The sequence below is a fragment of the Kogia breviceps genome, chromosome 3 (genome assembly GCF_026419965.1).
Source record: "Kogia breviceps isolate mKogBre1 chromosome 3, mKogBre1 haplotype 1, whole genome shotgun sequence".
Taxonomy (NCBI): Eukaryota; Metazoa; Chordata; class Mammalia; order Artiodactyla; family Physeteridae; genus Kogia; species Kogia breviceps.
The window spans coordinates 34,369,499-34,394,923 of record NC_081312.1 but is presented as its reverse complement, the minus strand read 5'-3'; the positions used below and the strand labels follow the sequence as shown (position 1 = coordinate 34,394,923).

The 25,425-nt window shown below is 48.1% G+C and overlaps 3 protein-coding genes across 10 annotated transcripts in view; 2 read left to right on the top strand and 1 right to left on the bottom strand.

Moving 5' to 3' along the window:
• Window positions 1–15,002, top strand: part of PLEKHH1 (pleckstrin homology, MyTH4 and FERM domain containing H1) — a 55,425-nt gene extending 40,423 nt beyond the window's left edge. The window contains exons 14-29 of one of the 3 annotated variants that reach the window (XM_067028303.1): window positions 350–511; window positions 1,484–1,564; window positions 1,919–2,101; window positions 2,496–2,604; window positions 3,414–3,526; window positions 4,156–4,332; window positions 4,684–4,781; window positions 5,278–5,455; window positions 5,996–6,151; window positions 7,192–7,292; window positions 8,082–8,223; window positions 9,371–9,513; window positions 9,631–9,760; window positions 11,302–11,388; window positions 11,676–11,822; window positions 12,768–15,002. In XM_067028303.1, the coding sequence (XP_066884404.1) occupies window positions 350–511; window positions 1,484–1,564; window positions 1,919–2,101; window positions 2,496–2,604; window positions 3,414–3,526; window positions 4,156–4,332; window positions 4,684–4,781; window positions 5,278–5,455; window positions 5,996–6,151; window positions 7,192–7,292; window positions 8,082–8,223; window positions 9,371–9,513; window positions 9,631–9,760; window positions 11,302–11,388; window positions 11,676–11,822; window positions 12,768–12,929 (2,169 nt within the window). In that variant the 3' untranslated portion in view covers window positions 12,930–15,002. Of the gene's footprint in view, window positions 1–349; window positions 512–1,483; window positions 1,565–1,918; window positions 2,102–2,495; window positions 2,605–3,413; window positions 3,527–4,155; window positions 4,333–4,683; window positions 4,782–5,277; window positions 5,456–5,995; window positions 6,152–7,191; window positions 7,293–8,081; window positions 8,224–9,370; window positions 9,514–9,630; window positions 9,761–10,305; window positions 11,392–11,675; window positions 11,823–12,767 lie in introns of those variants that run through there. The other 2 variants (XR_010839515.1, XM_067028304.1) reach the window with 2 other exon arrangements.
• The window catches only part of PIGH (phosphatidylinositol glycan anchor biosynthesis class H), a 62,580-nt gene extending 39,870 nt beyond the window's left edge, over window positions 1–22,710 (bottom strand). For 3 of the 5 annotated variants that reach the window (XR_010839517.1, XR_010839516.1, XM_067028307.1), the window contains exons 1-3: window positions 22,414–22,678; window positions 18,704–18,913; window positions 18,161–18,244 (exon numbers count right to left, since the gene is read on the bottom strand). Coding sequence is in view for 3 of the 5 variants with exons in the window: in XM_067028307.1 (XP_066884408.1) it covers window positions 18,161–18,244; window positions 18,704–18,913; window positions 22,414–22,593 (474 nt within the window). In the remaining 2 variants the exon portion in view is untranslated. Of the gene's footprint in view, window positions 1–14,112; window positions 15,667–18,160; window positions 18,245–18,703; window positions 18,914–22,413 lie in introns of those variants that run through there. The other 2 variants (XM_059058428.2, XM_067028306.1) reach the window with 2 other exon arrangements.
• A 2-nt stretch (window positions 22,711–22,712) lies between these two features.
• Window positions 22,713–25,425, top strand: part of ARG2 (arginase 2) — a 42,965-nt gene continuing 40,252 nt past the window's right edge. Inside the window, exons 1-3 of one of the 2 annotated variants that reach the window (XM_067028301.1) lie at window positions 22,713–22,895; window positions 23,384–23,454; window positions 24,647–24,742. The gene's annotated coding sequence lies outside the window, so the exon portion shown is untranslated. The remainder of the gene's footprint in view (window positions 22,896–23,383; window positions 23,455–24,646; window positions 24,743–25,425) is intronic. The other variant, XM_067028302.1, reaches the window with a different exon arrangement.

The window sequence follows — 25,425 nt, the reverse complement described above, 5'->3', positions numbered from 1 at the left end:
GCATGCTCCTAGCGGCTAGTGCTTTAGATAGCAGAGGTGCTGGGTTTGGATATGGCTCGGATGGAAACAGAGATGGGTCAGAATGCGCATGTGTGAAAGCCATTACATCGACGTTTGCATTGATCCTCATTTGTGGGTTTGAGGAAGGAAGAGGAGGCAAAATGTGAGAGATGGAGTGAAGGTAGGAGAGACACGGAGGCAAAGATGAGGAGGAGGAGAAGGGAGGGAGGGGGTACCAGAGCAGGAAGGAAGAAGACCCAGTGGGTCAGAGATCTGTGCCACCGCAGAGCCAGGCTCCTGTTCTTCCATCGCCCTGTCTCCCCATCCCCAACCCCTCACTTCTCCACAGCTCATCTCTGAGAAGAAGACCTATTACCTGACAGCGGACTCGCCCAGCCTGCTGGAGGAGTGGATCCGTGTCCTACAGAGCCTGCTGAAGGTCCAGGCCATTGGGCCTCCAGCCCTGCCTCAGGGTGGCGCCAAGCCCGCTGTGAAGGGCTGGCTGACTAAGGTATGAGTGGGGTTGGTGGGGGAGGAGCGTGGTGGGCCCCTCATGAGAGTCAGGGGAGCCAGGAGTGAGTGCTGGGCTGGTGGGTCTCCTCCTGACACACAGCTCCTTCCCCCAGGAGGCCCCTCACACTGACTACCTGTGGGCTGAACCACACAAGGTGACGGTGAATGAGTGTCTGGAAAAATAGGGGTCAGTGTTGTTACAACAGCAGCTATTCTCGAGACAGAGGAGGAAAAGGGAGGTATCGGACCCATTTTGAGGTCATTAGGAGTTGCCCTCACCCCTGCCTCGTACCCATCACAGCTCAGTGGGAGGCTGTGACCTCGGCGAGACTGGTGTGGCCAAAGACTTATAATATCTCAGGCTGCCCTGAAGACATTTGAATTAGGGCTCATCTGGTTGCAGGGAGCTGAGAAGCACTTGTTAATCCCAAGAAAGGGGAAGTTAACAAGGAAGCGCATTAACTAGGCCAGGATGCCGTCAGGAATGATTGTGTGAGCAAGTTCAGTGCTTGGGGCTCTGCCTCTGCCTCTGCTTCCCCGTTCAGCCTGTGTTCACATCCATCTCCTCTGCCCATGCGCAGTGTTTTTTACACTTCACGATTACACTTGCCCAAGGGCTGCAGCCCACTGTGGCCCTTCCCTTCTGACTCTAGCCTCTGCTGACTAGCAAGTTCTTCTCATGATCATATTCCTGGGACAGGATATCTGGTTGGCCTGGTCGATCTTTTAATGGCAGGTCATACGAGGACGGATGGGGTGTCGTGTGGTACCGTGGACCCTCGCTGTGAAAGGGCTGGTTCCGTTAGTAGAGAATCTGGTTGGCATCTGAGTTTGACCTGGGATTGACCAAAGGATCTGAGTTGGACCAGGGGTTTTGAGATCTGTCTCCCTGTGGCTTCTCTTTGACAGTCCCAGATCTACTTCTGGGGTCATCTGGTTCTAATAATGCTGGTTCATTTCTGGCCTACAGGTCAAGCATGGCCATTCCAAACTGGTGTGGTGTGCTCTTGTTGGGAGAACCTTCTACTACTATCGAAGCCACGAGGACAAGGTACTTCCTGGCCTCCCGACAGCTTCCCCCAAAGCACATTCCTGTGGCTCCGTGTCCTTATGGAAGGCTCCAGCTTTACCCTCTACCCCACCCAACCCCACAACAAGTACAGAGCTGGCTGGCCAGATCCCTCTAGAGTGTGTGACCAGTGTGCATGGTCCGCAGATCCTGCCTGTGTGGTCTGTCTGTGCTTCTCCAAGCCCACCTCAGCCAGGGAGCTGTAGTCTCCCCCTCCCCATCTTGCCATCCACCCACGTCCTTGATTCCCAGCCCTACAAGGCCTGAGGGTTCAGAGAGAGGAGACTCCTCCGTCCCCCGCTGGCCTTCCCATTCACGGAAGGCTCGTGTCCACAGCGACCCCTGGGCCGTCTGCCTGTTCGGGACGCACGCATAGAGGAAGTAGATCGATCCTGTGACTCAGACGAGGACTATGAGGCTGGAGGAACCCGGCGGTTGCTTTCCTCCCACTGCACCCTTGTGATCCACCCCCCAGAGCACAGCCCCACCTACCTCCTCATTGGCACCAAGCATGAAAAGGTAAGGGAGGGGGCTGGGCCTCCATGGCAAAGCTTGGACCTTTGATTCTCACCTTCCTTCTCTCTTCTGAGCTTCCCCAGATTCGAATCTATTTCCCTCCTGGACATTTTGGCAACTAGTATTTCCTGAATATTCCCTGTATTGAATCCATTCCCAGTGACCAACATCTCTTCACTGGGGCCATGAGATGGAGGGAACCACAAGCTTAGGAACTTGGGTTCACATTCAGCCGATCCCAAGTCTTTCCTCTTAGGGACCGGTGGCCTTGACTTGTGCCAGCCAGACAGGCTGACCCTCACCCTGGGCTTGGCCCCTTCAGGGAGGCTCCCTTGGAGCTCTTGCCTCCATTCTTCCCCAGCCCAGCCCCATCAGGTGGCTTTCCATCCTCTTCCAGGATACGTGGCTTTACCACCTCACAGTGGCTGCAGGTGGCAGCAGTGCCAAGGTGGGCACTGCCTATGAGCAGCTCATCGGAAAACTGATGGATGGTGAGGGAGACCCAGGTAAGGTGAGGGTGGCCATCACAGCTGGGTTGGAGGGTGGTGGCTGGGTAACTGTTGGTCAGGAACCTGAAGAAAGCACTACTGTACCCTGAAGCTGTTTGGAAACCTTCTAAGCCACAGAAGGGCATCCCCATCCCAAGCCCCAGGACCCCTGTTTCTGGTGAGGATACTGAGGAAACCACTCAGTATCTGGGGGAGTTGTCTGGGGAGCAGACTTTCCGGTGACTTGGTCAATGTTTTACTTAGTTCACTGCAACTTTGCTGGCTGGGCAGAGGGTTGAGGAAAGAAGGTGGCTGGTTAATCTATAGTTAGAGTTTGTTAATAAATGAAGCCTCAGTTAAGATCAGGCTAACTAAGCCTGGGGCATTTTGGGGTCTTTATTTTGCTACTGATTCTCAGGACCCTGAGGATCCAAGGGCACCCAGAACACACACTGCTTTACTGCTGCTCCGAGGCTTGTTTGTTCCAGGCTGATATACGCTCCTCTATCCAGACCTAGCGCTGCAGGGAGAGGCCCTCCTCTGCACACGCACGCTTGCACTCCGATGTCCATGCCTGGCATTGGACGTTCACCCCTATTGCAGCCCCACAAGCAAAGCAGTAGCCGCCTTCCTGTAAGCCATGCTTGTGAGTGTGCTGAATAAATGCAGTGCACAGCCCACACTCTGTAGATATAAATCCAGCACAGCCCATGTGTCCCGACTGTGAAAGCACTGTCTCCCCCAGAGATCAGGGTCGGCGTGCGGGGGAGGCGAGTTCCCTCCTCAGTGCTAACGGCTGCTGCTCTCTGGTGCTGTGCTCCGGGCAGATTCCCCCCTCTGGAGGCACCCCATGCTGTGCTACAGCAAAGACGGGCTGTACACCTCCCTCACCACCCTGCCCTCCGAGGCCCTGCAGACGGAGGCTGTCAAGCTCTTCAAGGTAAAGTGGGAGCTGAGCCCAGGCCCATGGACTGGTGGTGGCGTCCTTGCCCTGTGCCCAGGCTCTGCCCAGAGCAGTTCTTCCCACCACGGTGATGCCGGGGTGGAGGAGACCTGTGCAGTGTAGCGGGGAGCTCCCAGAGGGATCTGAAGAGGAAGGGAAAGAAAGTCCCTCAGGGGTCCCATCATGTCCTTTATGGCAGAGAGGCTGGAAGCTTTGGGACTTCATTCCTGGGCCCTTGGGGAGCTCTAGCGAAACGAAGGGCTGCCCTCCTCCTGTAGTGAACAGTGGGAGAGGGCAGGTTTATGTTGCTTCTGGACCTGAGAGATTCTGGCCTATTTTAGAATATTCTTTGTTCCCCTCTGAATATTGTATCTTTTTAAAAAAATGAATATGCCTTGCTTATGTAATGGAAACATTTAAAGGAAAGATCCTATCCCAAAGTAGCCTTCTCGGTAAGCGTAGACATTCTCAAGCAGTAACGATGCTCCCTCCTAGAAAGGGCTGTCTGCAGTGAACCGGAGCCTTCCTTGAGCCCTGCGGGGGGACGGCCCAGTCTGTCCCCTGTCACAGAGGACGATAATCAGGGGGCTGTCAGTCTACCTGTGCCCACTGTCATTTCCCTGCAGTCGTGCCAACTCTTCATCAACGTGCCCGTGGAAGCGGCCTCGGTGGACTACCACGTGTCCCTGGCCCAGACTGCGCTGCAGGTCTGCCTCGTTCACCCCGAGCTGCAGAGCGAGCTGTACTGCCAGCTCATGAAGCAGACCAGCTGCCGCCCGCCGCAGAAGTGCTCCCTCATGCAGGTGGGTGTCCCTGGGGCGGAACGGCCGAAGGGAGCCATCGGCCAGGGCTGCCCAGGACGTGGGAAAGGTGGAAGGAGGTGACCGGGCAGGTATCCTCCGAGCCTGGCAGCCAGCAGGCGGCTTCCGTACTCAAAGCTGCCCTCTCTGTGCCCCTTCTGGATGTCTGCGCACAGTCAGATTGTGTGATTGCGGCTCTGCACGAAGCCCGACCAGGCTGGCCATCCTGGTGCCCGCAGAAGGCTGGGGGCTGCGGTTCGGAGCGGGTGGTGAAGGCTCTGTAGCTCAGGACTGCGATGGTGCTGGCACGGGCGGACCCAGCGCTCAGCCCACATTTCTTGTTCTCCCCGGCAGTGCTGGCAGCTCCTGGCTCTGTGTGCCCCACTTTTCCTGCCTCAGCACCACTTCCTCTGGTACGTCAAACAGCAGCTCCAGCGCCACGCAGATCCCCGGTGAGTGCACGTCGTTTCCTCGGCCACTCTGGCACTACCGACTGGCATGATCCAGAGGGACGCAGGGGAGACTAGGATGGGTCAGACCGCCCCGCCCTCTGCGATTTGCACAGTGGTCATGTAGACTTTGCCCATCACCAGGTACGCAGATGGGCACGTGGAGATCTGGGCCCGCTCTGCACACCAATCCACGTGTGTGTGGGTATTTAGCGGGGGCCCTCATGTGGAGCTACCGCACCCCCAAATCATCCCCAGATTTGCATTCTCTGTTGCCATGTTTTCTGGTTTCTGCAGAAAATATCCGTGCCAGCAACCTGCAGCAGATAGGCTCCGAATGACAAATTAACGCCCCAGACCAGTCTTTGGGGCTCGTGTCCCAGCCTTCCAGCTGCAGGTTTAGTCCTATAGGTTACATGTAGGTAGGGAACCAGGGTGTCAAGGTGGTAAGGATGAGTGGATTCCCGGATCGCCTTTCTTCCTTCGCCTGTCTTTTTAGAAATGAGACGGGCCAGTACGCCACGTACTGCCAGCGGGCAGTGGAGCGGACGCTGCAGACTGGGGAGCGGGAGGCCAGGCCGTCGCGCATGGAGGTGGTGTCCATCCTGCTGCGGAACCCCTTCCACCACTCCTCGCCCTTCAGCATCCCCGTGCACTTCGCCAACGGGACTTACCAGGTGACGAGCGACCTACCAGGTGACAAGGGTGCCGCGCCCCCTGTGCTGAGTCTCCTCATATTGCCATCCCAGAGGAGAACACCTTTGGGCCAGTGGATGCGAAGCCTCCTTAGGCCCAGCAGATCTTAACAGGCAGACTAGCCAAAGGATGGGCCTGGGGTGCAGGGGGCGAGTGGGGCCATTCGTGCCAGTGTGGAGGGAGTACGGAGCTTGAATCACGCGCTTCACTCTTTGGGACCTGGGAAGAGGATCTTTTGAACCCACTACGTGAACAGCGAAGCTGACACACTGACCAAGAAAGTGGCATGGGAAAGGGCCTCCCAAAGAGTGACAGCAAAGGAGGAACAGAGCTTATGTGGGACTTCAGTTTACGGTGGGCGGGCTCCTCCCTTAAGCACTCGCCCTCTGCACGTGCAAACCGGCTTTCTTCGGCCTCTGCCATCACCCTTGCTCCTTTCAGCCATGCCTTTCCATCTCCCGGGCTCTGACCCCTCCACTAGCCCCCCTGGGCCCCTCTCAGGAGGTCCCCTCTCCCGGCAGGTGGTGGGTTTTGACGGCTCCTCCACAGTTGACGAGTTCCTCCAGCGGCTGAACCAGGAGACGGGCATGAGGAAGTCCTCCCATTCTGGCTTTGCCCTCTTCACGGACGACCCTTCTGGCAGGGACCTGGAACACTGCCTGCAGGGGAGTGTCAAGGTGATGGTCCCCGTAAGCCAGCTGAGCTTCCTCCTGAGCCACCTTGGTCTTCAGGATTTTGTATTCCCAGCCTGTTTGTGGCTGAGCCCGAGGCCAGCATTTCTGTGCCACCTTAAAATGTGCCCATATAGGCAGAGAAAAGTCGTTCGTGCCCTTGTCTCTGGAGAGAAGATCTCCACATCCCTCCCTCCCTCCCTTGAGAGGCTGTTCAGCTTCCAGAAGAAAAGCTGCTTCCCAGCTTAGGGTAGGAAGGACAGGGAGGCACTTCTCAGCAGCAGCCCCACCCGGGTAGAGCCTGCTGCCAGTTTCGTATACACACGCATAGACGGACAACAGTACGCCCGGACCCGGCAGAAGTCGTGTTGTACTCTGGCAGCTCACTCTCACCCAGTCTGCCAGGGCCCGTGCTGTGCCTACAGGTTCCACCAACTTTAAAGAGGTAGATCCTTGTGGTTCTTCTGTGCGTAAAGGCCCTTGAGTGGTATTTGAATCCTATGTTGCATTAGGGTCTGGGGTTAGAGCCGTGGGGCATGCTGGGTGTTTGGAGGATGTGCTGGAGCACTGATGAGGATGAGGGTTTTGGCTGCAGTTTCTGCTTTGTGACAGGACAAAGGCTCCTATAGTCTTTTACCATTGCCTGGAAACTATGCCTGGGCATCTGTAAGGCTTTGTTACACAGTAGGCCTCCGGTTATATTTGTTGAAGAGAATGGCAGCTGGTGGGAGGGAAGTGGAGCTGCTGATAAGGGGCCGTGGTTTTGAGGCTAGGGGCCTGCCTAGCCTCTGGGAGGCCCCCTCAGATGTCCAGGCAATGGCAGCAGCATTCCATGGTTTGCTGCCCACCCCATGCTCAGAGCTACACCTCTGTCTGTGAGAAAGCCGCAGGCACCCTGGGTCCTGGGAGCATGAGGCGCGGCGGGTCAGCCTCCTGATGGAGGACAGTCCTTCAACTCTGCCCTGCTGCTCTGCCCGAGTCCAGCCCTGACTGGACCTTGTTCCCTTCATCGGGCTTTTCTGACTTTCCTCTTTTGCCTCGTGCAGATCTGCGATGCCATCTCCAAGTGGGAACAAGCCCTGAAGGAGCTGCACTCCGGAAAGTCTGAGGGTGGCACACGTGTCGTGAAGCTGATGTACAAGAACAGGTCCTGGGCACCGCCAAGGGGGACCAAGCATGAGGGCTGCCGCTGGGGTGCAGCTCATCACTCCCCCAGCTGGAGGCCTGTCCTGAACAGGCAGGGTGCCCAGAGATATAACACTGCCTGCTGGTCAGTAGCTGGAGGCCCAGGCTGGCTCTGCTGGCCTCTGTGAGACCCTGGACAGCTCAGGCTCTCCGTCCCTGTACCGTGTCTGCACACTCACACAGGCACGCGCGCACACACACACACACACACGCACACACCCCTGCCCCCCAAACAGACCAACTTCCTTAGGTGGCTGCATGTGTTACATTAGGAGAGGAAGATTTTGTCCAAGCACTAGATATTTAAGACTAAAGAATAAATTGCTCCTATACCAGTTCCAGGAAATACAGAGGGAGAAATCCTGACTTCATACCAATTTGACTAAGAAAATTCCATCCCAGTATGTCTCCAGGCAGATGATTTCCATTAGTCTCTTGGAATCTTAACTCATTCAGTTTCCTAATAAGCTATGATTCCAGGTACCAGATTCCCCTCACGAAATCCAGTAAGTCTTAACGGTGAATTCAGAACCGACCACGTGCTACTGTTGCTGTGGGACCTGATGGCCCTCTATCTGCTCTGGGTCATGCCTGGTTAAGTTTTTCTGGAGGCAGTGGAAAATAGGCTCACAAATGGTATAAAAAGAGTAGTTTCTTTCTTTCTTTGGAAATCAAGATAAACAGATGCAGAGACATCTTCATCCGTTTGGGATCCCAGCTGAGCCCTGGCTTCTCACTCTCTCCCCTGTAGGCTGTACTTTCGGAGTCAAGTCAAAGGGGAGACAGAGCGAGAGCGCCTGCTGCTTGCCTCCCAAACTAGCGGAGAGATAGTGGCAGGGAGGTTTCCTGTCAACAAGGAACTGGCTCTGGAGATGGCCGCACTGATGGCCCAGGTAAGGTTCTTTCCAGGAGTCAGGAGGGTCAGGAGACGTCTTAGACTCACAGGTGGAGTGCACCACACAGGCGGAAACAGGAGATTCTGTGGGTCCTGAGGTGCTAGAGAGGGCAGCCTTGCGGACTCCTTACCCAGCAGAGTGCCTCACTGCAGATCCAGGCTACGTGCAGAACTCTGGGCGTGGAAACCAGGGGCCTGGGTTTGAATCCTAGCCACCTTCCCGCTATGAGATCTTGGCCAAGTCACTTCACTTGTCTGTGCTGTAGTTCCCTTTTTCGTATCCCGAAAACAAAAATACCTCCCTGCCTCCCCCTACAGGGTTGTACTAAGTATAATTCCTAGATAATGTATGTCATATAATGTATGTGGTTAAGTGTGTACTTACAGCTGTCAAACGTTGTAATGAGAACTAGGAAAAGGAACACACATTCAGACTTTGACTCTTCTCCCTTACCTTTAGGAGGCTGTCTTGCCAAAGGAATCTGGGATACCTTCATGGTTCCCGTAAGAAAGAGTCTGGATCTACATGCTGGAGAGGATGGGGAAATAATAACAGTTGACTTTTAATATAATAAACATGTATTGAGTATGCTGTAGAGGGCCCTGTGTGAAACATTTTATATGTAGTACCCTATTTAGTTCTCACCCCCACTTTATAGATGAGCAAACTGAAGCTCACAGAGTTTAACTTGATCATGGTTTCAGAGCTGGTAAATGGCAGAGCTGGGATTTGAGCCAAGTATCTGACTCTAATGGCCACATTGGGAACGGTCAGCTCTACTGAAGGACCTGTAGCATCTTCAATCCTGTATCCCATATTTTTGGGTTAGAAGCCAGAATTCCTATAGTGTTTTCCCTTGTCTGCCACTAATTAACTGTGTCTTTGGATAAGGCACTTAACCTCAGCTGCGAAAGGAAAGTTGATCTAGACAATCTCTAATATTCTAGGACCCTAAGGTTGTTTCTCTAGTGTCTGTGAAACTTGAGATAAAGGGTCTGTCTGTTCACAAGAAGCGTTTTTTCACATCCATTCACACCTCCCCAATAAAGGAATGAAATAATGGTTTATTTCACCTCTCACAGCAGGCCCCCACCTCATTCACGTCCAAATTCCTGATTTGTCCCTCCGTGTGCTTCTACCACAGGTAGAGTATGGGGACTTGGAGAAGCCCATCCTGCCAGGACCTGGGGGCACCCCCCCTGCCAAGGCTCTGCATCACCTCCAGCAGGTCCTAGACAGGTTCTACCCAAGGCGCTACAGACACGGGGCCCCCCTGGAACAGCTGAGGTAGGCTGCAAGGTCTTGCAGGGAGTCACCGTAGGGAGGCATGGGCTGCGGAGTTGGGGAAAACCTCAGAGCTGCAACAGAAACATGGCACCATATCTCTCCATCCGTCTAAACCAGGCACCTGGCAGATCAGCTGACCACAAAGTGGGCAGCACTGCGAGGCTGCTCCTCTCCTGAGTGCATCCGCATCTACCTGACAGTGGCCCGGAAATGGCCCCTCTTTGGTGCTAAGCTCTTTGCTGCTCAGGTAAGTGTGGGCGGTTTCCAGCGGAAGGAGTGGTTACCACACCCTCAGGAACAACGTTAAGTTTCTGCTGGATTCGGTCATGTTTGAGCCAGTTCAGTCTGCAGCGCCCACCCGCAACCACTAGGGGTCACTATCTTTCCACCCATTTCTTGCATACTCCAGCTTTCCCTGGTCCAGAGCAGTTGTGACTCATTGCTTTCGGGCCAGGGTTATTTCTGGGTGATTCTTAACTTTCTTTTATTGACTTCTTTCCCAATCCTACCCTTGAAAAAAAAAAAGATAGGGTCAACTAATCCACAACAGAGTTCAGACTTGATATGATGTTCCTCTTGAGAATGTTTTTATTTTTAAAAAAGCTTGAAAGAACAACGTGTAACCTAAACAAATACATCTCTGCTGACCTGGTGCAGCCACAGAGGGATCTGACTACGCAGGCACCAGTTAATTTCTCCTGCTGGAAGGCCAGGTGGCTAAAAGTAATTTCAGCGGGAACTTTTCTTCACTGGGTATCTGGTGTGCATGAAACTTTGTATGTAATCACACAGAGTGTCCTATCCTCCAAGCTGGATCATGATCCTGTTCACTGAGGATACAGATTCGACAACAGACATTCACTCAGTCATTCAACAAAGAATTGTTGAGCTCCTACTATATCTCAGGCATTGTGCTAGTTGTCTGAGGTGACAAGAGGTGAGCAAATCAGACACGTCCTCGCCTTCACGGAGCTTCCCATCCAGTGGGGGAGGTACACACTAATCAAATAATCACACATACACTCTCTTTCTAAATATATATGTATATAAAATATATATTTTTTACAAGCTGTCACAAGTGCCATGAAGGAAAAATACAGGGGTGTTATAAAGGCATATAACATGGGGACCCACTTAGTCTGGAAGGTTGGGAGAAGCTCCTGAAAAAAGGGACATGTCCATCTCTCTCCCCAGCCTCCCCAGGGTAGGAGAGATAGGAAATCTAGATTGCCCTACTGCGGCCCTGGCAGTGAAAATTAGTCATTCTAGGACTTATCCACCAAATACTCATCTTTCTCCCTGGTAGGGCCTAAAGCCCTTGCATTATTGTTTTCCTAATTATCTTATAGTCCCTAGGAAATTGGTTGAAGCAAGATGCAGCTTGCACTTAGGAGGGCCTGTGGGTGGAATGCCGTCAGTTTCTGAGAGCCAGGAAAAAACAGCCTGTCCTCCATGCCTGTGACAGAACAGCCAGGGCTGGCCTTTGTTCTGGAACAGGAACAAAGTGTACTGTGTTCTGTACCATGGCAGGATGGGCTATAGGTACTACAAGAAAGTGATACTCAGGGTTGTTAGTAGGTGGCCAGAGCCCCAAGCCAGGTGCCTCCTGCCACGAGCAGCCTGTTTGCTCCAGCATGCTGTACAAACACCATCTTCTATGTTTTCCAAAAGAAAAAAGTTGGAAATCACTGCCTAGCGGATCCCTGGATGTGCCTTGTTCCTCAGAAAGCTCTAGTGGTTCAGAATCCCTAGCTGTGGATGTCTGATGGGATTTTCCTGTTCCCCCAGCCTGCACAGCTGTCTTCCAAGGAGAACACTCTGGTGTGGATTGCCGTGAATGAGGATGGTGTCAGCATCCTGGACCACAATACTATGGTACGGGAGGATGAGGGCTGTGGCTTCCTGACCCCTCCTTCTGAACAGTATCTTCTCTCTGGACTCAAAGGGCTGAGCTAAGTGACCACAGTTTTCCTTCCTCCACCCCCTGCCCAAGTACTGCTGTCCTCTAGTCTAGACACAGCTTGTAGACATTCAAAATGTCGATCTCCAAAGTGTGACCACTTCAGACTTCTCCCTTCCTGGTCTGGAAGAGACCGGGCATGCTGGCTCCTGGCTCAGGAGGCAGGTGGAAAGTTTTTCCAGAACTGGATCTTTCCCTACAGCAAGTGCACGTCACTTATCCGTACTCTTCAGTGATGACCTTTGGTGGCTGCCGTGATGACTTCATGCTTGTGATTAGATCCATTTCAGACCAGAGCTCTGGAAAGGGCCACATTGAGAAATTGATCTTCCGGATGGCTGCTCCCAAGGTGGGTCTGAAAGCTGCTAAAACATTTTACCCCGTTGTGGTCTGATGAGATGGGCTCGGAGCTTAGAAAGGAAACTGGGGTATGACAGTACTCTAGAAGGGCCCTGCCCCAAATGAAACTTTCGGCCCCATCATCAGTACCCCAGAGGGTTCAGGTGGCGTCTCTGTGGTCACTGATGAGCTGGCAGGTGGAGGGGCCGGCTGGAGAGGGAACTCACTCTGGTCCAGCTACTCTGCGCTCCTCACATTACCTTCCTCTATTCTGTCAGCCACAGCACCGGACAGGCTTGAATGGGGGCCCTCTTGCTGCTCTCATCCTTGCAGCAGGCCCAAGTGTTCGCAACTTGCCTTGGGTTCTGCTGTCCCGGCACTAGTCACAAGTGGGACAGTCTGAACATTCTCCCCCTTCCCTGGAGTCTTGAAGAAGGTCCTAGGAACTGTTCACTTTAAGGGCCTTGTTCCTACTCAGTACAGGAAATGTTGATGCAAAAATAACAATTGCAGAGACTCTGAAACCAAAGTTCTGATTTATGGTTCCTGGCTCCCTTCTGAGCAAATGGGAACCCTGTTGTTTTAACCTTAAAGCTGGAGTTCGCCAAACCACCTCCTCCTTTCAATACTGTCCCTGCCAAAGGAGAGGATATACAGAGCCTTTCCTCCAGGGAGGCTGCCTTGCCTTGCCTTGGAGACAGCCAGGGCAGAATGTTGGTCCTCCTGTCCTCAGGAGGTACTGGACACCTCAGGACCTCCAGACACCTATTTCACTAGGCCTCTGAGCCTCACAGGAACGATCCCCTTTGGACATTTCCTCCCGGGTGGATATTTTAATTTAAGGGACAAACTGAAGCCCAGGAAGCTTATATAACCAGTGCAACAGCTAATGAGTGAGAGAGCCAGGATTCAAGCCAAAGCCAGTGTTCAATTCCTTTGTTTCTCTTTCTCTTAGATTGCAGAGGTGACCTTCATCATGGCCAGCTACATGAACCACTGCTCCACAACTGTGGACCCACCCCCCAACCCACCTGCTGCCTGCCAGCCATGGGAACTGGATGGACGACAGTTCTTTGCTTCTGTTCCGTGTGCTGCCAAGGGGCCAACGTTGCTGTGAATATTCCTCTTACCCCTTTCCCCACCACCACCTGGTGCCTCTGGGATTAGAGAGATGTATCCTCGGGTGCGATACTACTGTGATGGGTCTAACAGCCCCCCTGCAGCCTGCCCCAGTTGTTCTGTGAAACGTGTATTTCAGTGTCCGTGAAGCCTTCACTCTCTAGGTGCCTTACAATGTTTCAGGGCCAACCTTTAAAAATCCAGACCCAGTATAAAAACCACTTTTTTTTTTTTTTTCACAAGAATACTGAGCTCTGGATGCTGCCCGATTCTAGACACAGATAGGGATGGCCCACTGTTACTGGTTACTGAGGGCATCAGTGCTCTAAGTCAGAATTTCCTGCACTGCTACTCTCAGGGAGACTAATATGTTTATGTTCTGTATGGTCCTTATGCAGGGATTTATACTTGAAGTTTTCCCGACATCCCTGAACAGGAGAGGAGTAGAATTTCCAATTCACCTGAACTCCAACAAAAGGTTAGAACTAAGACTGGACTTCCTTTCCCATATGGGAAAGGTGTTGGCAGGGCTGGAGAAAAAGGAGGAGACTCACCTTTCCCCTTCCCCTGGTGCGAATGAGGAGGCATCAGCGGTGCCCTTCTGGGGCAGTAGCACCTGTCTCTGCGGGACGAGGCGCTATTCCCCTGAGACTGAAGCTGTTCTCCCTCACACTGGACCGTCAGCCCAACTGGGTACAGGCAAGGGCAGGGGCTAGGTCCAACCTGACCTCTCCCTGTCTCATTTTAACAACTGGAAAGGGCTCAGTGAAGGCTGTGCTTACTACTGTAGAAGAAGGTGGTCATCGCTTGTCCCCCTGCTCTTTGAAAGACCAAGCAAATGCATTCTGCTTTTTGCTGCTCTGCGGGGCCACCAAAGATGAGTCAGAAACAGAAGACCCCCTGCAGGCTCGTGGGCCTGGATTTGCTCCTTAAGACTTCTGGCAAACTTGTGCTGGGAATTAGTTTGAGGGCAGACGCACATATGTGTTATCTGTCCTAGCCTGAGAGCATCAGGTGAAAGAAACTGAAAGTATCTTTCACCTTTTGCCTTCCTGACGATGCCAATATCCGCCCCATCCCCCACTGAGACCTTCTGTTGGATGCAGAGACGATCTTGTCCCCACCCTCCCTTAACAGGAAAAAAAAAAAAAAAAAGACGAAAGAGTTCATTTATACTCTGATTTTCCAACATTGAAGAAACTGAGTTTTATTTCATAGCTCTAAGGCAGTCTTATCATTTTTCGATAAAGTGCCGAACAAACTATATGGGTTTAGCAAGAGCATCCAAGAACCAAGCCTTTAACCCCAGCAAAGTGTGTGTGTGTTGCACACTGTGAAAGGCTGGAACTAGTTTATCTGAACACCTCAGCTGCTGTAAGCTTCCCCTCTCTCACCCATTAAACTGACAAGCATGATGAAAAAAGCAGCACATCAGAGTGTCTGCCTTTTTTAAATGAACTTGACTTTGCCAGGCTGGCAATTTTATAGCTGCCTCCCATTTCTGTTCCTACCTTTCCCCCAGCATTTGGGATTTAGCTGAGACATTTCTACCTCGAACAAGTCACATGTCACATGCCCCACAGGCTTCTGAATAACCCCTCCAGGGCTGGTGTAAAAGGCAGAAGTTACAGTTCTGGTTTTGTAATATCTTGAGTGTCTCTAAGGCAAATAAGGAATTATCATCTAGCCAGGAGTTAAAAAAAAAAAAAAAAAATCCTGAAGAAAAAGTAAGCAAGAATGGATCTGTGTTCATATTGAATTTGGGGGTCAAGCTATTTCCCCCGCCCTGTCTTCTTCCTACCCCTTCAGGAATCCTCCCTTAGTTTATTAATTTTATATAGAAGAAACTGCCTTATAAACAAAGGCTTCTATAGCATGTACGTTTATCCTTCTTTAACATGTCTGGAAACCAAAGTCAAATTTCTGTCTGGCCTTTTATCTCACCCCTCTTGGCAAAAGAAGTTTTTGAAACCATAGACAATGCTGAGTAACAAGAGTATTAATGTGCTTGACACCCGTGACTGAAATGCCATGATCGTGTTTGTCAATAAAAAGCAGCTGTCGGAACCAAGCAATTGTGTATGTTTTGGAAGGAGATCTGTTTGTTAAGAGAATCATAATAAATTAACCCTGTACAGAACACAGGAACTAGGTGGACAGAGACTAGTCTTTTGTAGGACATTTCTTCCTACTGACCAGCCCCTGAAGGGCTTGCTTTTTTCCTTAACTTTTCTACTGGAGTACTGTGCAGTTGAAAATTATCTTTCTCAAGAGATCTGATGTCCGTTTCCCATTGTCTTGCTCTACAAATTTCAACAAAAAGTAAACTTGAACGTGCTTAGGAATTTCACAAAGTGCTCTTCGTCAACATTACTCCTGACATACTGTTTCGAGGTCTCCCCTCAGGTGGTAAACAAAATCTTACAGGGGGAACACTAAAATACACATAAATACTTTGCTCAACACCACACAATAAGTTAGGCTTCCAGGCACCTGCTCTATGGCCCCGAGATCCACCGCATCCATACTGGTTCCTAGGGCTGTGCCCACTTGATGGTTTAAAATACAGAAAATAAACCAGCCACTGTGGCTTAGGAGTCCTCTCCTCTGGAAAACAATACTGGCCTTCTAACTGCTGGGACTCACGGGCTCGCTGATGTGGCTTTCTGGTGTGCCAGGATGTCCTGGCAGCTTCTGTACACTTCAATCAAGCAGTCCAACCGGGGCTTGGCACTCTGAATTCCAAAGGGGAGAAATGCAGAGACAAGATGAACGTAAAGTGCTTAGTGGTATTGTGTCCATGTGCAACCTCAATCTCTCACCCACAACCAGGGGGTCTAAATGGTACAGGTGTGGGCTTCAGAGAGGCAGAAGTTCAGGCCTCACAGCATTTTGCTGGGAGGAATCCCTAACCAGGCCCACATCCCAGCCCGTGAACTGTGGAAGCAGGAGCTCGAAGGACAGTTTTTAATCTAAGTTTCATGACCTCCACCTAAGAACAAGCAAGAAGAGTGACAAGGACAGACCCTCTTGGGAAGTATCACAAGCTGCAAAGCAGTTCTCAGAGACAAGAAGGGCAGTTTAATATGTAAATATTGAAAATTACTTTGTATAATGAAATATAATATAACCAAATGAAAAGAAAAGCCACAGAATGGGAAAAATATATGGGGAAAGCATATTTAGTAACAGTTTGCTACCCAAAATATATAAATCGTTACAATGCATAATCGCTATCTAGTATCTATTTGACTAATAGAGGAGATGGATAGTTTAAAACAGAAAATACTGATAGGTAGTACTTACAAGGAAATATGAAAAGTCTCTTTGTCATTTAAAGAGACACAAATTTAATAACTCTAAATTCCTTTACCTACACTAAACTAAAAAATAGCTAAACCCACTGTTAGCCAAGACTACATGAAAACAAGTACAAATTTGCAAAAGTATGGTAAAGTTGTCCAATCTCTGGAGCCAAATCTCAAACATGATTAAAATCTATGAAACTATTCATAAGCTTTAATAAAATAATTTTGAACTATAATGCAAAAGAATTTTAGCTTAGCTTCCTTAAATCCTTTGTGAAAAATGAACGGCAGTGAGGCAGAGTTAACTGCATACATAAATGCTTTATATACCTATAAAATAGTTGATTATAATCATGTTTGTATAAGTTTTTAGTTTTTTTAAATTTTTTTATCTTTATTGGAGTATAATTGCTTTACAATGGTGTGTTAGTTTCTGCTTTATAACAAAGTGAATCAGTTATACATATACATATGTTCCCATATCTCTTCCCTCTCGCGTCTCCGTCCCTCCCACCCTCCCTATCCCACCCCTCTAGGTGGTCACAAAGCACCGAGCTGATCTCCCTGTGCTATGCGGCTGCTTCCCACTAGCTATATATTTTATGTTTGGTAGTGTATATATGTCCATGCCACTCTCTCACTTTGTCCCAGCTTACCCTTCCCCCTCCCCGTATCCTCAAGTCCATTCTCTAGTAGGTCTGTGTCTTTGTATAAGTGTTTTTTTGTAAGAGCAAACAAAAAATAATCTGAACATGATTTCAAAAGCTAGCAAATGAGGTAGCTAAATAAACTGATATTTGACATGATATAATTATTTAAAATAATAAGTATAATGGCCTTTGTAAATGCATGAAAATATGTATATTAAAAAAGCAAGGGAGCTTCCCTGGGGGTGCAGTGGTTGAGAATCTGCCTGCCAATGCAGGGGACAGGAGTTCGAGCCCTGGTCCGGGAAGATCCCACATGCCGCGGAGCAGCTAGGCCCGTGAGCCACAACTACTGAGCCTGCATGTCTGAAGCCTGTGCTCCGTAACAAGAGAGGCCGCGATAGTGAGAGGCCCGCGCACCGCGATGAAGAGTGGCCCCCGCTTGCCACAACTAGAGAAAGCCCTTGCAGAGAAACGAAGACCCAACACAGCCTAAAATAAATAAATAAATATTTATTTATTTAAAAAAAAAAAAAAAAGCAAGGGCTTCCCTGGTGGCACAGCGGTTAATCTGCCTGGCAATGCAAGGGACACAGGTTTGAGCCCTGGCCCTGGAAGATCCCACATGCCGCGGAGTAACTAAGCCCATGTGCCACAGCTACTGAGCCTGAGCTCTAGAGCCTGCATGCCACAACTACTGAGCCCACGTGCCACAACTACTGAAGCCTGCACGCCTAGAGCCCGAGCTCCGCAACAAGAGAAGCCACGGCAATGAGAAGCCCACGCACCGCAATGAAGAGTAGCCCCCACTAACCGCAACTAGAGAAAGCCCTCGCACAGCAACGAAGACCCAACACAGCCATAAATAAATAAATAGATAAATAAATTTATATATATAAAAAAACAAGACAAAATAGTGTATAACAGTCTGTATAGATCAATAACATCTATGTAAAATCGCGTATTGGCAGACTGATGGAGTCAAAGCATATGAATGATGACCTATAGGCAGAAGTTGCTATCTATTTGTTTTTATCTCTAAAATTTGTATAAATTCATAACATTTCTGAAAGCCTTATTTGCCTCAGAAAGGAATTTCTGAAATAACTAAAATCCTAATTCTCAGTAAAAATACCCCTCAGGTAGCCTCAAATACTCTTGACAACAGAAGTTCACATTCCTACTGAACATAAGAAGCCGTGGATACGCAGAGAGGAGGGGAAAGGTAGAGGATTTCTTTCTTTGCAGAAGAAACTTAAGTACTCTGTGCTCACCTGGAAGAGAGGTACTACTTGGGATATCCCATGTGGTTCCACTGGATCTTTCAATAAAATGCAGAGGTAGTAAATCACCTTCTGCTGTAAGAAAATAAACCAAATAGCAGAGATCTAAGTAAAATTCAGTTTTCTTTCTCAAGGGAAGGCTTAAAACTTTTTCATACACTTGAAAAAGAATGCATTTGAAGTGAGGGAGAAGTATATTCTCATTCTTTAGATGAAAAAAGACAAAACAACAACAACCAGAGATGACTGAAGCAAGGCTAGAAAATAAAGATGAAATGCTGACTCCCTATCCATAAAAACCTATAGTATCTCTTTAAAAATAAAGGACGTATGTTTTCAATACAAGTTTCACTTTTATGGTTTAACGACATGTCAGCCAAAAAGAAAACACTACAGGTACTGGAACAGAGAGCCCTCAAGTTTAATTCTGTGACATCAGTTACTTTACATATTAAGACTCAGTTTAGATCCAGGCATACCCCATGGGCTGCCTCATCCAGAGAGGCCTGTAATATTTACCACTGAAATACTTACCATGTAAATAGCCTCATTAATGACAACATCATTCACCTCGCCCATCTCAATGAAGGTGGTGCTTTCTTTGCCTGAGGCATAGGATGAGGTCATCTGGATGCCAAGGGAATCAATGATTAACAAAGTCTCGTGATCAATCTTCACAAAATGGAGGTAACCAAGCAGGCCTAAGAGAGTGATGAAGATGGCAGCAGAGAGGATCATGCTGTTCTGAAGAGAGAGCCAGACACAGGCGGTAAGATTACCAAGTGGTCCTCCACATATAGCTCTGCTATTTAATAAGTCAACTCTAGGCAATGTGGAAAAAAGCCTTTGCTCTGTTGTGAGGTGAACAGATGGGAAGAACATGTACGGATGAAGAGGAAACTACTTTTACTTGGGCTCTGTAGTGCTACAAAAGCATATGATAAAATACATCCAGACAACAAATGGATAGGTCTCGGGAGGAGAACCTCCATCAGCAAAATACCCATCACACGGCTTTCAGAGATTTTTCTTCCAAAATTGCAACTTAAGGACTCAGATCTTCTCTTCTCATGCTCCATCAGTAAGGTATGTAGGAAAATCGCAGACTGGAGAGTAATAAAATGCTTAGCACAGTGTAGCAGATAATACTCAACAGCCGCTCCTCCTTCCTAATAGAAGTTGGAGTGAATCATGATTGGTTCCCACTCCTGCCAATGACTGGTTCAGAAATGGACCTATGACACAACTCTAGCCAATGAGATATGAAGGGAAGTCGGCTGGAGGGGTTTCTGGAAAACTAAGTCCATCTCAAAAAAGAGATCTAAGGAAGAGAAGGCCACTTCATCCTGAAGTTTTGATGCCTGAAAACCAACTACCAACTCTGCCAAACCATGTGGAAAGCTAGGCTGAGGACAGGTAGAGTACATCAAGGGCGGAAGAGCAGTAAGAAGAAAAAAGTAAAATCAATAGAGCCTCTTAAGCCCTCTAGAGCCCTCCTTCATCCTGACTTCTTGTTTTGTTAAATAATAAAGATCTTACTATTTAGGGCTCTTTTAGTTGTTTTGGGTTGTGACTGACTAATGTGTTAAGGCTGACTGACTAGATGAAATGACTGATGTGTTAAGGGCCCCCAAAATGGTATTTACTTCTTTGATTCTAAGACACATCTACAACCTCTTAACATTTCTGAAATTGAAATGTGTTTTTCTATCAAGGTATGTTTCTTTCATGTGGCACTGTTTTCCCTTTTTTTCCAAAAAGCTATTTAGAAGGATGACACAGGAAAAAATCATTGATGATCTAGAATCAAGAGATTCACTAATTTACAACTGTCATTCCTTGAGCGTAGGAAGTGTTTTATTAATTTTTGTGACTGACAAGATGCCCTCTTTGACCTAACTCTAGTCAAGCTCTTCTAAGTGCTGGACCTTGGTGTCCATTCTTGTTGGGCCTGCATTGTCCAACAAGTTGTAGCAAGAATCTTGCTAAGTGAGTTTAAAGAAGACCCTCACCCTTGGTATCTAATCACCGTGGCCTGCCTTCAGCCAGAATCCTGTCAAATCAATTTATCCAGAATCCCCCTTTACCCCTGATGTTTCCTTTTAGTAATTTTCCATCTACTGACCCCTGACCTTGCTCCTTAGCAATAAATTTCCACTGGTCCCTGCTATATTTAGAATTGAGCCCAATTCAATACTTAAGTCTCTTTCTCCCATTGCAATAGTTTCTGAATAAAATCTGTGTTTACTGCTTTAACTACTGACCAGCTCTGGTTTTCCTTGCAGGTATCTTTTGACTTCTTTCTACATAACACATAGTTAACTGTTAGATCAGGAGTCTGAAAACTATTTGGGCCTATGATATGTGTTTGTCTGGTCCACTTTGAACTAAGAATGTTTTTTACATTTTTTAAAGGGTTGATAAAAAAGAGAGGAAAAAAAACCCAGAAGAATCTGAGACAGAGACCTGAAAGCCTAAAATATTTACTATTCGACATTTTAAAGAAAAAGTTTGCTGACCTCTGTGCTAGGAAATTATTTGTTGATTAACAAATGAAGGATGGAGAAATCTATGTGCTGGGTCTCTGATGACTCAGAAATATCTACTTTGAGCTAATTAAATGTCTAGAATCTTGTACATAGTGTGAACTGAATAAGCATTATGGAAGAATAGAGAGAGATAAAATTCAGTTCTGGCCCTTACAGATTTATTAGAGGCAAGATTAACATATATAAAATACTTTTGGAGAATACTATGATTCTGACTAGAAGTGACTAAGACAGGATTAAAAGAGAGAGAGAGAAAGCCAGAAAGAGAGACATTAAAGCACACAGGAATATCCTATGAAGACTTCCAAGGAAGCAGGATTTAACTGGTGCAGAGGAGGTGGTGGCTATTTACAAATATACTTAGCTGAGAAAAGGAAGGGGGAAGGACATTCCAGGTTGGAATAAGTAAGGTAAAAACCTAGAATTCTTGGGCTTCCCTGGTGGCGCAGTGGTTGAGAATCCGCCTGCCGATGCAGGGGTCACGGGTTCATGCCCTGGTCCGGGAAGATCCCACATGCCGCGGAGCAACTAAGCCCGTGAGCCATGGCCGCTAGGCCTGCGCGTCCGGAGCCTGCGCGTCCGGAGCCTGTGCTCCGCAACGGGAGAGGCCACAGCAGTGAGAGGCCCGCATACCGCAAAAAAAAAAAAAATCTTTCTGGGAGGAGGAGGAAGGACTGTCTTGGCAACTTAACCATTTTGATTGACTTATGAACAAACTTTTAGACACAATTTGGAACAAATTAGGGCACATATTTTGCATATATCGATACTACTAAATTACCATGCTCTGATGGCAAAAAAAGCAAATGGATGCAGTATTGAAAACAATACCCAAGTTATAGAAATAAATAGCCTTGCTGTATTTCAGCTCTGGTCAGACCACTCCTGAAATAATATAGTCCACTCAGGACACTAAATATGAAACTAAATTCATCCTGAAAAGGGCAATTAGGATGATTCCTTTTATTTTAGGGCTGTCACAATGCTACTACATGTGACCCTCACAATGCTGTGAAGTTGGTGTGGCAGATATTAATTCCATTTTAAAGATGTGAAAACTGAGGCTCAGAAAATAGGAATGAGTCTGGAAATTGAGCACAGAAACCACTCCTCTCCGTAATTTCACAATTCTTTAGAAAATACTTGAAGTTGGGGAAGGGATTGGGAGGGGTTAGATTTCCTTGGAAAAGAGATTAGGAAGAACTATCAAACAACTTGCACACAATTCTTGTGATTTATGGAGGCAAAGACAGTTTTTAGAAGACTGTAAAAGGTATTGTTAGCAGTGATTCCTCTGAGGGGTGAAAGTTATGGATGAGGACGATATACTTAGTTCTCTGAACTCTTGGAACTGAATTACTATGAGAATGTACTACAGAGAGCACATGGAAGTTAAAGTTTTAGGCTGTCCTGCAAGGACTAGATGTATGCTGGGTGGAACCACGGAGCAGAGCAGCGACCCAGGAGGGGGATAAAGTACAGGAGCACAAACTTCACTAAACGTAAGAGAGAGCTGTCCAGCAGCGGAATGGCGTCCCCAGAACCAGCGAGTTTCCGCCCTCCAGGCCCTATGACCGCAGGAGGGTCCGGCGAGAGGTCTGGGCTCGACCCTAAGGCCTCAATGACCCTTCCAACCCCGAGGCCCCAACCCCGAGGCCCCGACTCCGCTCGCGGGAAGAGGCCGGCCGGCCTTACCTCGCACAGGGTGAAGAGTCCGTAGGCCACTAGCCACACGGTGCAGGTGACAGCGGTGAGCGAGCGCAAGGTTATCCGAGGGCAGCTGAGGCAGAACTCCAGGCAGGAAGGGGAGTAGCAGCGGCGCTGCAGGGCCAGGCGGCCGCCACAAATATCTGAGAAGCTCTGCTCGTCCTCCATGGCCGACTCGCCCACACCAGGCCGGGCCGCGCCGCTCTAGCACGCCCTCCAGCGTCCTCTCGCCGGCTCTGGACTCACTTCCCCACATCGGGGTTAGCCACGCCCCGCCCCAGGCTGCGCGCAGCCGCAGTTTCACGCCGACAGCAGCCAAGGCTCTCGGGGTTTTCCACGCCCGGACCCCCAGAGATTCGTGGGGGGACAACGTCTGAGCGGACAGATTAAAACCGCTATTAACGTGCTTTCGCTGGACAAACTGAGTTTTATTTCCAAGCCAGAGTACGCCCCAAGGAGTCAGTCCGCAGGTATTCGTTCATTTCACTCATTCATTCATTCTTTCATTCCAGTGCCAGGTAGTTTTAAGTGCTGAAGGTACAGAGGTGAACAGTATTGACAAGGTCCCTGCCTTCAAGCAGCTTCCTTCCTATTAAGAGAAGCAATATGGAAATAATTTCAGAGAGTGCTGTTGGCAATAATATGGTCTGCAGGGGCTGCTTGGGGACTTTCAATGGGCCAGTAAGGAAAGTCTCTGGGGAAAGACATCAGAGCTCCAAGGATAAGGAGCCAAGACTGCCGGGATGCTCTGAAGGAGGAAATTGCCGGGAAGGAGGACCAGGAAAGACAAAGCCCTCGAGGCTGGAACAAGGTTGGCTTATTGGAGGAATCAAAAGGTCAGAGAAGCTGACGAATGGGGAATGCAATTGGAAGTTGGGGAGGTAGGTGGGGGCCAGATCCAGGGGTCTTGTAGGGCCCGTAGGGACTTTGGATTTCACTGTCTAGTTTTCTCTCCCAGACCACTGTGCAGAGCACGGAAGGCAGACAAGTCCTGGCTGGGAGGGTTAGCAAGAGGGGAAGATGCAGAAGGTAAGGATAATAAAATTACTAAACTCGTGACTAATAGTGACCTGTGGGTTCCCCTTATTTTTACTTGGGATGTGGCCCAAGAGTGCCTGTGTGGCCCGTTAAAAGAGTTATGGTGCTTCAGCCCTGAGGCAGCATCGTGTATTAAAGAATTTGTGTATAAAGATAAATGGCATAAAGGCCTCACCAACTTTGTGTCCCGATGAAAGCCAGGTTCAGTTTCTCCATCTTCATCCAGGATTTTGTTTTCCTTTTTTACTTTTCCTAAAGGATTTTCTTGAAGCATTGTTTTGTTTTTCCAATTTTATTTTTATACCCTGAATCTTACCAAGCAATACACCCCTTTTTGTTTTTGTAAATATCATGCAAAAGTGATGTTTGCTTATTGTGGAAAATTTGAAAAATACGGAAAAGAAGAAAATTTTTAAACCATCTGTATTTCCACTGCTCCGAGGTAAACAGGGTCGATGTTTTGGGGAAACCACCAGGCCTGGAGTTCTTAACTTGCACTCCACAGATCAACTCAGAGTTTCATCTTTAGTTTCATTAACTTATGATTGAAATTTAACATTTCTTTTGATTACGAATTAGGCAACAAACCAATTAGTATTAGCAATACTTGTGATTTTTGTCACCGATAGAAACCACATATATCTTTATCTCACAATAATTATCTCAAAATGTCATTTCCACTCATCAGTACTTCAAAATTGCAGTAATTATTCAACCAACTACTAGATCTTCTAATTTAATGTGTCAATAGAGACACCTATTACCATAAGACATTTTAAAAATATTTTGATAACAGTATTTTAATTCAGTTGGTTTTCTTTGAAATCCTATGTATTTTATTCATTTAAAACCATTATTGTGATAAGGGGTCCATTAGGTTTACCAGACTTACAGAGGATCTGTGGCACCAAAAAAAGTTTAAGAACCTGTGCAGGCTCAGAAGTTTCACAACTCTAGAGTCATAGAAAGAAAAAAAGACACCTAAATATATTTAAAGTACTTAATTTTTTGAATATTAAATTATTATATTAAATACCACATTCTAGGGATAAATAGTGTGGTAATATAATTCTGAAGTCTTTATAATCACTTTGCTCTGTCAGATCACAGTGTCATCGTAACTCGATTGCGCAGTTTGGGATCCCAGTAGAAATTGAAATCTATGTATTTGCTATTTACTTAGATGCCGCCTGGGATATGAAGCAACAATTTCTCATGCCCATGACCCTGTAAACACAGCAAGGAGTGATTCTTTCATCTCTCAATGTTGGACTTCAAGGTATTCACAAGCCTCAAAAATTTGGTGAAATATAACAGCAAGGAAGGGCAGGCTGATGAAAAGAACTTAGACTTAGCAATTGGCAAGTTTCTCCGAGGAGGTTTAATATCTTTTTGCAGGGTCATTAAAGGAGTCTCACAGCTAATTCCCTCATGAATTCAGTTGTGGAGAAGCAGAGAAAGGAAGCATGAGAAACATGTACTCTGTATTTGTCAAGGCAGGCTAACTGCTACTAAAAAAATGTCAGTGGCATAACACAATAAATGTTTGTTTATTGTCTGTCTACAGATCCACTTAGGTGCTTGTGGTCAGATGACCCATCGTTTCTGCTAAGTGGTGATTCAGAGACCCAGGCTCCTTCCATTTAGTGGCTTCACAATCCCATGGGGCCTCCTCAGGGTCCCCACCATTGGATCCTCTACATCTGGCTAACAGATGAGGGGCAAGCATGGAGGATCATGCATGGGAGGGTTTTAAGGCCAAGTCTTCAACCCACATTCCATTGGCCAGAACTCATAAACATGGCTGTACCTAACTTCAAAGGAGGCCAGGAAACATGGTCTATCAGTATGCCCAGTGGGGAAAGAAAAATGATTTGGTGAACATCTGGGCATACACTTTCCAAAGAGTTGTGACTACAGAACTAGGAAATATATTTGAATGCATTGAGCACTGTGGTGGCA